General features: G+C 41.1%; 1 protein-coding gene across 1 annotated transcript; it reads left to right on the top strand.

The window, feature by feature from the left end:
* The first annotated feature begins 3,788 nt into the window (after window positions 1-3,788).
* On the top strand, window positions 3,789-10,510 carry LOC115013227 (proprotein convertase subtilisin/kexin type 5-like). The gene is made up of 12 exons (XM_029439330.1): window positions 3,789-3,924; window positions 4,218-4,424; window positions 4,742-4,825; window positions 5,054-5,240; window positions 5,335-5,549; window positions 6,150-6,392; window positions 6,477-6,710; window positions 6,797-6,977; window positions 7,142-7,359; window positions 7,876-7,973; window positions 8,203-8,413; window positions 8,812-10,510. The coding sequence occupies exons 1-12, from the start codon at window positions 3,837-3,839 to the stop codon at window positions 9,228-9,230; spliced, it is 2,385 nt and encodes a 794-aa protein (XP_029295190.1). The 5' UTR covers window positions 3,789-3,836; the 3' UTR covers window positions 9,231-10,510.
* The last annotated feature ends 1,808 nt before the right edge of the window (window positions 10,511-12,318 follow it).

The following is a 12,318-nucleotide window of genomic DNA, read 5'->3' on the forward strand; positions in this document are numbered from 1 at the left end:
GGAATCATATAGGTGCAGTGCACTTTTTGCAGGACTGATGATGATTATGTTCCTGAAATCACATTATCTATCCTGCAAAGGGTTAAAAACAAATTGATTTTCCATTCCTGGGTAAATGCTGCCGGTAATGATTTGGCCTTCCACTGCTGTTTCCATCCATACTGTTATTAAATATAAAAAAATCAACATACTGTAAAACAGGGCGCTAAAAGGCTCTTTTTCTGAATGGTGTTTTGAATACAAATTATGTTTTTTTTGTCAACACTGTGAAATATAAAAACTTATAAACCAGTTGTATGAAATCAATATAAATCTCATTCCTTCATTGCTCATACACCTCAGCCTGTCCGCACAAGCCTCATGAAGACAGCACTTCCTTTTCCCAGAGATGGTTACCACATACCATAGAAAGTTGTTGTTGTGCTGAACTAGTGGGTTATTATGTCATTATGCATTCTGGGTGGAATATCTTTCTTCACCGTCACCCCCACCACAGCCTCCCTGCCACCCACCCGCTCTTAGTAATCACAATTCTGCAAGATAAACAAGTCAGTCAGCAGATTAGAGATTTGAGATGATTGGCCCTGTGAGGTGATGCTACGGGCTAAAGTGAAGATGAAACAGAACGTGTAGTGTCTGGTGTCTAATAAGTGTCTGCTTGCTTACACTACGCCCTCACTCACTTCTAAGCTTATGAAAGCCAGTTTTAGATATTTACAGTACTGTAAAGACATGTTTGGGATCTGAGGCAGTTTTGGCTGCCCCCCCCCCCACCCCCCCACACTTTTATAGGGGTTCTTTAGGGTTAGGGTTAAAGTGTAATTCTTGAAAATATTTAAATATTTACGATTACATATCCGTAAGAATTAAGGAATGCAGTATTATGTATTAATATGAAGTTCACATCAAAATGTTATCATTATCTTTTTAGGCATGTTTATAAAAACATTGCACCGACTGGTTCCAAAAAGGCAACACAAACGATACATGTGTTCTGAGGCCAAACATGACGTTTGAGTTGTATTTTTATTTTGGGTGAACTATATATCTCAGATTAGCTCAGCAAGTTGCTTGCGTGTTAGGTTTTTAGTGTGCTGTATCTATGAGCTCGCCAGCCTGGATAAGCTGCAGCAGCCCCTCCTCAGTCCTATCGCTGCCATTCAATTACATTTGTACTTCTTTTTGACTCATCATAGGTTTTATACCCATTAATTTATACCCATTAATCCTATTTGTATAATATACTCTTTAATCATGGGATAAAGGTGCGAGAATATTGTAGGCAGTGTGTTTTATGCTGTGCAGATTGTGATTTGTGATATTAGGCTATATAAGATATCAATAAATTTGACTTGACTTGGCGGTGATGCACATGTCTTGTGTAGCCCAATGATATGAGCGCTCTCAGGCTGGCAAAATCCCCAGAAGTTGTCTTGTACCTGAGATAAAAAGCCTTCAGTATCTTGGCCCTCCTTAGCACACGGCTCCATGGCTTCCTCTGTTAGGGAGCAATACTGCCGACACATCTCTGATCGGTCCGTGTGCTCTTCTGTGTTCACATTTTCTGTGAACTTCACCAGTCCTCTCTGGGCGTCTGTGCCTTTACTTCTTTCATTCTTTGCTTACAGCATCTCAACATGCTTTTTCTTTTCATTGAGGAGCTTAGAGTGTTCAAGACAAGATGATACAAATACTGTGCAATGCACCATGATTTGTGAACTTTGTTTCAATACCAACTACTATTACTGATCTTTACAAGTCATAATAGAATTCAGGAAAGAAGTATTCTTTACCGTAGAGCTGGACTATAGCTGCTCGGAGGCTGTTGGCCCCCTAAAGCTCATCTCACCTCCAGTTCTCAGCTGTTTGGATACTGTGTGGCTCATATCTGTGCTTGACAAACGCTGCCTTTCTCGTGAATGTTTTGCTTCATTATGTTCACACATCTTTTCTGTTTCTCTCTATCAGCAATCCACTTCTCCAACACTTCTTGTTAAACACACTGTGTCGCTTTCTCAAACTGAAGTGATGATTAGAGGTGATAGTGAAACTGAATTCATCCATTCCCACTCCTGACTTTGTATCACCTCTTATTACTGAGACTGTGCATGTATATCATGTGTGTGTGTGCTAGCGTAATATGTAGCTTGCATTCCACAAGTGCATACTTCAGGATGTGTATGCCAATTTAAATTCTGTTGAAATCCCCCCTCCCCTGGCTTTCACAGTTAATATTTATGCAGGAGCTATTTTCTCTCTTCCCATAGACACAGCCTGAAGGCATGATTTCCGGCTCCACTGTCCCTCCCACCTTTCCTTTGTCCCAGTCTCTCTCTGTATGAGTAATTGCTTTCACAGGTAGTGGCTTGTTGACTGCATTGAAGTGCAAACCAGTGCAGTGTTAAGTTGTAGGTGCTGGAAGACGACTGAGAGAGGAATGGGGTGTGGGGGTCGAATGGAGGCTTTTCTGCAGAGTATGAATGTCCCTGGGGAAAGTCTGCAGAAGGGGCTTTTTTTTAGTAGTTATTTCCATCTCTTTCTCTCCCGTCCTTCTCTCTCTTCTTCACACCCTCTCTTTCTTCCTGTGTGATCCTTTCTTTCTCTTCTTCTTGCCCCCCTTCTCGCTCCCACTGTCCTTTGAGATGTTTTGACATTGTTGGACTTTAGGGATGACAAGGTGGCTTTTCCTCAGTTACCAGTTGGATGATTTTGATTGACAGCAGGAATTAATTAGTGTGGAAAGAAAGTAAAGTTTCTTCCCTGGTGTGTGTACAAAAACAGCCTCTCACAAACACCTGGATTACTTATTTATATCCCCTACATAGGTTTCCCGGGCTCCAGTAACAAAAGAAAACACATTAACATAGTATTTTATGTAACCTGTAACACACACACACACACACACACACACACACACACACACACACACACACACACACACACACACACACACACACACCACTGCAAAGTACAACAGAGCTGCAGCATCTGACTTCTGACTTCTTGAAGATGAGAGAAACTTACAGACATTATAGATTTGAACTGAAATGGTCGTAGAGACTCTTTGACTTTGACTTTTGTTTGAGGGCTTCCGGGTTAGATTAGTTTGCTAGTTCTACATTGATCACACTCACACGGATGATTGATCTGTGAGTGCCACTCAATTCTACAGTAACTCAACACGTTCAATGTGTGTTGTCAGAGCGCCTCCTGCTGGTGTTAAAGGAAACTGTTGTTTTAATGTATTGTGACGCTGCCTTGGGTGCAGGTAGTTGAAATTAGGCATTTTTCCTAATTCATATTATTTTGTTATTTTTCCCTTTTTCAGTATGGAGAGATAGACATTGACATTGACATATTTAAATGTGATTTGAACAGAAGCTGCAACAACTGATACTAAGGCTGATCTTTTTTGTTTCGCCTTGAGATTGCAAACAGAACTATTTCACTTAGTCCAGAAATCACAATATGCCTGATCTGCTGTAAATGATTTGTTTAATTTCTGCTCTTCTCCACAGAGGATTCAGAAGATGAGGCGCAGGAAACGGTTTGCCTGAAATGTGAAGATGGTTACTACCAGGTAAGTCTCTTCGGTTGAGAGTTTCATTGAATTGTACCAACATATTCATATGCACTCATATTGATTGGCTTCTGTCTGTCTGTCTGTCTGTCTGTCTGTCTGCCTGTCTGCCTGTCTGTCTGTCTGTCTGCCTGCCTGCCTGTCTGTCTGTCTGCCTGTCTGTCTGTCTGTCTGTCTGTCTGTCTGTCTGTCTATCAGGTTAGGCACAGACTGTCATCAGTCCTGTCCCGATCGGACCTACAGTGCGAACGTCACCATGGTGTGTGCTCCGTGTGAAGACAAACAATGTGTAGTCTGTGACCAGTCTCAGTGCTACTGGTGTGAAGAGGGATTCTACGTCTTTGGTAACATTTCAACTATTTATAATTCTGGGTTATGGTGTGAATATCAGCTAGAGACATTTCTGGGGAAACTGTGATTTGCACCTGATTTTGATATCATTGATGAGCTATCCCAGACAGTACTTTAAAAATGTGTTTTTAAAGAGCTGTACACATCACAGTAACAGTCCCCATCTGTTGGCATCTATGATCACAAGTAAAAGAAAGTCTCACAGTGTCAGATTATCTCTTTCAATAAAAGATTACTAAGTTTAGTGGTAAATAGAGGAAGTGAAAATGTGTATTTGTGTGTCCAGATGACAAGTGTGTGGATCACTGTAAGGAAGGTTTCTTTGTGGATGAGGAGAGCCGGGACTGTGAGCCTTGTCACCGCGCCTGTCGTACCTGCGGAGGGCCACAATATGATGACTGTGACTCCTGCGAAGATAAACTCACGCTGAAAAACGGGGAGTGTTTAAAGAGCACACAGCTGGCTTCCTGCCCTGAGACACACTTCAGAAACAGTACTGGCAAATGTTAATTTGATTTTAGGCTACTAAATGTTGTCAACACTACCTACTTGTTTCTACTTGTACTTGTAAAGTGTGATGCTGACTTTTTACAGCTTTCCTCACCTAAACATAAAACCCAAATATAAAGCGCTGCTGTTAAATACTAAAGCATGCTGTGAAATATATTTTTCTATCAATCATTAGGTACTCAATAATACATCCTTAAGTCTAGTTTCGTGGTGCGGTGGTCCCCTCTCATTTCTTCCTCTCTTCCATCTCATTCACGTCTACATATTTTGTCCTGGTTTCCGTTTGCTGTTAACCATCAGGTCAGGGTGAATGTGAGCTGTGCCACTCCTCCTGTAAGACTTGCTCTGCGGAAAGGAAGGAGGACTGCAACAGCTGCTACTCAGGTAAACATTTGCCGTCTGTATGCCACATTATACTGAGCTTCTGAAACTACAAAATGTCTTAGATGTTTTGAGGCAAACTTGCTATAAAAGTACATGTTTTTCTTTAGCATGGGAGAAAGAATGATAAATAATCTACCTTAAATTTAAACAAGCTGTTGACCACTGACAATCTTTGTCCCCTGTGTTCTTTTTCTTGTATCAGTGGTGGGATTTGTTTTCTGTCTTCAGGTCGTTTTTTCACTTCCCGGCAGACCTGCATGTCACGTTGTCCAGCTGGCACTTTTGCCAACAAGATGTCGAGCCAATGTGAAAACTGCTTGAAAGGATGTATCACGTGCCAGGACGCCAAGCAGTGCCAGCGCTGTCGCAGTGGGCTTTACCTCCAAGATGGAGTGTGTGTGGTGGATTGTCAGAGGTGCTTGCCCCGTTTCCACATTTTTTGACTTGCACATGAACACGCACCATCATAATACATCAATGCTACCTTATTCTCTCCTTTCTCTGTCTAGAGGGTTTCCTCAAGGTGGTTTATGCAATCCGTGCGCCCCAGAGTGTGCATCCTGTCAGGGAAATTCGTCTCACTGTCTGAGCTGTGAGAAACAGTTCTTGCTGTTGGACCACTCATGCAGGTCTCACTGTCTAGAGGGCTATTACAGCAGCGAGACAGAATGCCATCGCTGTCCAGCTCACTGTAGAGAGTGCAGTCAAGATGGCCTGTGTAAGAGTAAGTACGCTGGGAGGGGCAGTGGAGGGGCAGTGGAGGGGAGAGAATTGGAAGATGTGGAGAGGAGGGTTACAGAGAGGTGTTGTTTTTGAAAAATCCAATGATGAATATAAGTTTGGGAAAGATAAAACAGATAAAACCAACATTTGTCAGGGTCAGAGTCGCTTTAGAAGTAATTTTGAGTAATATGTACATAGAAAACATGTACAATGAAGAATAAGCCCGTTTGAGGACTAGGAAGTGAGGGCTGCCTGAGGGGATGGAGAAGAGATTTTATTTTTGTTGCTTCAGTTTGGAAATCCCAACTTGTGATTGGATGTGCACGAGTAAATAATGTGGTCTTTGTTGTAAAAGAAACTAAAGCAAAACTAAAAGTCTACTTTTAATATTACATTCATTTTAAGTCTGTTAAATTACAATTGTCATTAAATCAACTCAAAACATTGTTTAATTGACTCATAGGTTATAGCAGTAATTGGTAATGTCTAGTTTGGAATACTAATATTTTTAGTCACTGGCCTAAATGTCTTTTTGTTATTTTGCAAGAAATGTAATCAGCCCTGCTTCTTAAACTTATCATGATTTATTTCTCTCTGCCAGAGTGTGCAAAGTACTACTTCCTCCATGAGGGTAAGTGTGTGGATGATTGTCCCATTGGCTTCTTTGCCAGCGAGAAGCAACAGGAGTGTGTGCGTTGCCATGCTGATTGTGCCTCTTGTGACGGACCGGGTTTTGATGACTGTGACGTGTGTCGCCACCCGAAAGCTGTCCGCTACAACGGAGAGTGTCTGGCTAAGTGTCCCAGTAACACTTACTATGATGCCACTACCAATGAATGCAGAGGTAGGGAAGGTGGAAGTTTATTTTAAACATGCAACAAAAAATGAAAATTCTACTCTATTCAATTGATGATTCTTGTTTTCCCAGATTGTGACAGATCATGTCTGACCTGCTCAGGTCATGAGCCCTCATCCTGCCTCAGCTGCGACACCAGCAGGCGTAAAGATGCCAGCGGACACTGTGTGTGGTTCAGTCAGTGCTCTCTGTACTCATACATGGACCATAATGGGGAGTGCCAACCGTGTGACAAACTCTGTCATCGCTGTTCTGGGCTGGGCAAAGACCTCTGCCTCAGCTGCAACGAGCCACACTTCCTACTGAGTAAGTTATCGCAATAGTAAATGTTATGCTTATCATCCAGCAAAAGGGAACTTCTCCTTTTAAAATTGTGACTTTGTGTCCATCAGACAACACTTGTGTGCAGGAGTGTCCTGTGGGTTACTACGCAGAGGACAAGGACGAACGTGTGTGTGAGCGCTGCCACTTCAGCTGCAAGTCATGTGTCGGCCGTCACAGTTTGCAGTGTGTCAACTGTAAATCGGGATTCTTCAAGCAGGGGAGCAGCTGTGTCGAAACCTGTTCAGAGAGGTTAGAAGAACACACAGACAGCCATAGTTTCCCCCCCCCCCCCCCCCCTCTCTCTCTCTCTCTCTCTCTCTCTCTCTCTCTCTCTCTCTCTCTCTCTCTCTCTCTCTCTCTCTCTCTCTCTCTCTCTCCACATAAACTAAACAGATATCCTCTCTCCTTTTAAGTCACTTTGGCAACACCACCACCATGGCTTGCGAGCAATGTGACCCCTCTTGTAGCCAGTGTTGGGGTCGTGGTAACAGAAACTGTCTGAACTGTCGGGAGGACTACGTCTACCTGAGGCAGAGGGGACAGTGCCTGCAGAGCTGCCCTTCAAGCTACTACCAACACCGCCACGCTAAGACCTGCCACAAGTGTCACCCCACCTGCAAGACCTGCAGCGGTAAAGGAAGCCTGTCATGGCTTATTTCTCCCTTGTGTTCTTTTTTCTTTTGGCATATTATGTCAATCAAAAACACAGAGAGCACAATAATACACTGCACACATCATTTTCATTTCCCCCCCTCAGTCATTCCCCCCCATCCAGTTCATACCTCCAAAAATCCCCCAAACAACATTAATGAGCTTGAATTGTTGTCACAGTTTCCTAAACCCTTAACTACCAGTACACAGTAGAAATATTTTACATCACATGTCTGCATATATTCTCAATATAGTGTACAATGTGTGTTTAAGTACTATTATAATAAATGTCTTATCTATCATAGTTTTCCCCCAAACTAAAACATACTCCGGTTTTTATCTGGAAATTCCACTTCAGCCATGTGATGACGTTTCTCTCTCTCTCTCTCTCTCTCTCTCTCTCTCTCTCTCTCTCTCTCTCTCTCTCTCTCTCTCTCTCTCTCTCTCTCTCTCTCTCTCTCTCTCTCTCTCTCTCTGTGTGTCTCTCTCCATCCAGATGAGGGCGCTCTGACCTGTCAGTCCTGCTATGAAGGCTACAAGTTTATGGGAGGCATCTGTGTATCCCAGTGTCTCTTAGGCTTCTACAGTTCACAGGTGACAGACCGCTTGTGTGTTACCTCTTTTACAAAGAGTATTTTTGTTTAATATTTATTATTCAACTAACCTATCACATCTGCCTCATGAAAAATTAACAACACATCAGAGCTATAGCTGCAGTTTGAAAAGGCTGCTCTGTAAGTCATGGAGCAGTAGTTGGAGATAAAAATGTGTGAAAGTGACACTGTGTGCGGCTGCTGTGTAACAAATTCTTCTGTTGCTTTAGGGCTCTGAGTCCAAGAGCGATGAGCCAAACTGCAAGCCATGTGACCCATCCTGCGTGGACTGCCGGGGTCAAAGCATGTGGAGCTGCACAGTGTGCCCCGCACTCCAGATCCTCTCTGAAGATGGCCGCTGCTTGTCCTGCTGTGGAAATGAGACACGCTATGACGATAAACCAATACCCTGGAAGTGCTGTGACTGCAAGGCCTCACGAGGTAAACAAGAACCCACACTGTAGCACAAGCTTCCAACAAAACACACACAACTACAGACTGTATTGAAGCTTGTTACGGGAAAATAGCGTCATCTGTCACATTCTTTCAGGGCATCTTTCATTTGAATTGATTACTCTGTATAATTCCAGTAATTGGTAGCCTTCCCACTGTATAGTCATGAGTTTCATCTTTCTGCCAAACAGGAGTTTCCAGTATTTCAGTATATTTATCAAGCTTTCATGGCCTCAAGCCGTCACATACAACACTGCATTTCAGTGAAACAAGAGTATTGTAAAACAAACTTGTACGAGACAAGGATTCATGAAAAACAAACTCAGTATAGAAATGAAATGTTTGTTATTGTGACCTAACGGTGTGCTCCATCTCCTTATTCACAGTGGAGTGCATCGAGGGCGTCAACTTTGTGTTGATGGAAGCTGGAAATTTAGAGGCTCAAGGCAAGACCGCTAAACTCTTTGTCATTGCCTGTGTTATACTTATCGTCTTTGTGGGCGGGGGGGTCTTCCTCTTCCTCAATGCTCGATCTAAATCACTTGCCATCGCACCTAAAACCAAACCTGGAGGATATGAGAAACTGGACAGCAATACAGGCATCGCCTCACAACCCACCACCTCTTCATTCGGAGAATACAATGACCGAATCATTGAGTGTGAAGATGATGAGGAAGACAACGATGATGGTGATATTGTGTACATGGGACAAGATGGGACAGTGTATCGGAAGTTCAAGTACGGGCTGTTGGATGAGGATGAGATTGAGTTAGAGTACGATGATGAGAGCTACTCATACAGATGAAAAGAAAATAGTGAAGACCTGACTGGAGAGAAGCAGCTCCTCCTTACTTATCTTTGTATTCTAGACATGTTGTGACAATTGTTTCTCACCATCCCTCAGATACATGATGTCTATTTAATTATAGTTTTTTTTAAGTTGGTGGAGCAATCAAGGGTGACAAGCACACATAATGGCTTTACATTTCAAATACATTTTAGTCACACCAGCCAGGTACCAATCAATATGTTATATATTTATGACATTTACGATGGCTGGTAAAGTCATTGTGACTGTCATCCGAGCCATTTGACAGATACGGCTGCTGTGTCAAGCTGGATGTTCACTTACTAGTGGTCTAGTCTCAATTTCAATAATTCAGATTTACTGTTGGATTATGCAACCTATTCTTTTGATTGGGAAGAGGAGTTATATTTCTTATTACAAAACCTCAGGGGAAGTTGTGAATGTACTGACAATCATATTCATTTTTCATGTTTTTGTTTACATTTTTCTAGAATAAATTGTTTAATTTGAAGAAAATATTGCATGTTTACACAGTGGTTATTGTCCGCTTATATTGCTTAGAGAAAAGACAATCTTACACAATAATACATATTAGGAAGATTTTTGCAGAGTTAGATTTATATCAACAAAATGTGGATATAAACATCTTATAAAACACAGTGACATGTTATAAATCTCATTACGTTTAATTGCACATTTCATGTTAATAACAACCCAGTTTACTCCACATTTGGTCAGAATGCTAAAGTAATATACTTCCTCTGTTTCTGCATCATCTGGTTTAAAGCTCTGAATAATCACTGTTGTAACATTAGTGTCAGTATTTTCTTTGTTACACTTTGTCTTTGTTTGATTTGTAAGCTGGACTGTGTATCGCACTGCTGGAGTCACATCAAAATCCAAAGCAAACTTTACACTGAAGTACAATCTGTAACCCTGTGTGGTACTGTTTGGATCTTTTTAGTTTAGTTCACACAGAGAGGAAAAATCTTTTCTCAGTGTTTTTTTTAATCTTGTTTAGGCCTTGTCTGTACGTGTTTCCAGTTAACTGCTCAAAACAGGGCAGAAAGTTGCAGGTGAAGTGATTTTTCAAGGACTTTTCCCTCAAATATGTTTCTTTTAGCTATACTCGAGCTCTGCTTTGACTCCAGGGTTGTGCATTTGCCTTTTATTGCTGTCTGCCTGAGATAAAAACAGGCCTGCGACCCACTCACGATAGTCGATAGTGTGAAAAGTAAATAATTAGGATCTTTCTCTGTACTTGGTTGAGGTGAAATGTGCTGTGAATCATTGTTTCATAATAAAGTTGGATTTGGATCTGAGTTGTGAAAATGGTGTTATGAATTAATCTGCTATTTTACAAAGGTGAGTTTAGGTGCATGCTGTTAGCTGTTCCCTGTAATTGTTGAGCTGAATTAATGTATACTACATTTAAATGAGTACAAAATCATTATTGTTGATTTATGAAAGTCTTAATTTAACTGCTTCCTCATCTGTCACAAGTTTTTTTTATTTATTACATTACAGTTCATTTAGCTGACGCTTTTGTCCAAAGCGAGCACATTTCCATTGTTGTCTAAAATAAATCTTAACTTTCTACCAAAAGACAGCTTTTAAGGTTGCAAGTTGTTCTAAGTTAATTACTAAATTGCTTACGCACTCTTATGTCAAACTAGTTTCATGATAATCATGATTTCATAGTTTTTGATAATCAAATCAAATCAAATTTATTTATATAGCCCAATATCACAAATTACACATTTGTCACAGTGTGCTTTACAGACTGTACAGGATACGACACCCTCTGTCCTTAGACCCTCGCATCGCACAAGGAAAAACTTCCTAAAAGAAACCCCATAATTAAAGGGGGAAAAATGGAAGAAACCTCAGGGAGAGCAACTGAGGAGGGATCCCTCTCCCAGGACGGACAGATGTGCAATAGATGTTGTGTGTACAAGATAAACAACATAGTACAAATACAACATCCATTTGACAGAAATGATATTGTGAACTTTGATCTAATATGAACTTTGCACTGAATCCCCCACAGAGCAGAGTCCAGTGTCTTATCTAATACTAGACTCAACAAATAGTCAGATAACATTGACTCAGGAACATCTGCCACTGTACCACCTTCCTTAAAACGCTTCAGACTTTAGTTTTTGTCCTGCTGTGATAATTATCTACACAGTGTCATGGAATTCTGCCGATACAAACTAAACCAAAGGGTTGTGAGAAGTGAATCTATGATACTAAAATAAAGATACTTAAAGAAATGGAACAATACAACAGAGTGTCAAACGGTCTACAATGAAGTTCAAACACTCTACCATGAAGCTCGACGAACAGAGAATACAATTAGTTTATATAGTCACCAAGTGGGTGACGATGTTTACAGACAATCGGCTGTGCAACTATGCACATCTAGCTGATACAAGAGAGACACATCTAGAGATGCAAGAATACAAGCTGACACATCTAGATATACAAGAATACAAGCTGACACAGCTAGAGATACAAGAATACAAGCTGACACATCTAGAGATACAAGAATACAAGCTGACACATCTATAGATTCAAGAATACATGCTGACACATCCAGAGGTACAAGAATACAAGCTGACACATCTAGAGATACAAGAATACAAGCTGACACATCTAGAGATACAAGAATACAAGCTGACACATCTAGAGATACAAGAATACAAGCTGACACATCTAGAGATACAAGAGATACAAGCTGACACATCTAGAGATACAAGAATACAAGCTGACACATCTAGAGATACAAGAATACAAGCGGATACATCTAGAGATACAAGAATACAAGCTGACACATCTAGAGATACAAGAATACAAGCTGACACATCTAGAGATACAAGAATACAAGCTGACACATCTAGAGATACAAGAATACAAGCTGACACATCTAGAGATACAAGAATACAAGCTGACACATCTAGAGATGCAAGAATACAAGCTGACACATCTAGAGATATAAGAATACAAGCTGACACATCTAGAGATGCAAGAATACAAGCTGAGACATCTAGAGATACAAGAATACAAGCTGACACATCTAGAG

Source organism: Cottoperca gobio, chromosome 9 (assembly GCF_900634415.1).
Source record: "Cottoperca gobio chromosome 9, fCotGob3.1, whole genome shotgun sequence".
In the NCBI taxonomy this organism is placed as follows: domain Eukaryota; kingdom Metazoa; phylum Chordata; class Actinopteri; order Perciformes; family Bovichtidae; genus Cottoperca; species Cottoperca gobio.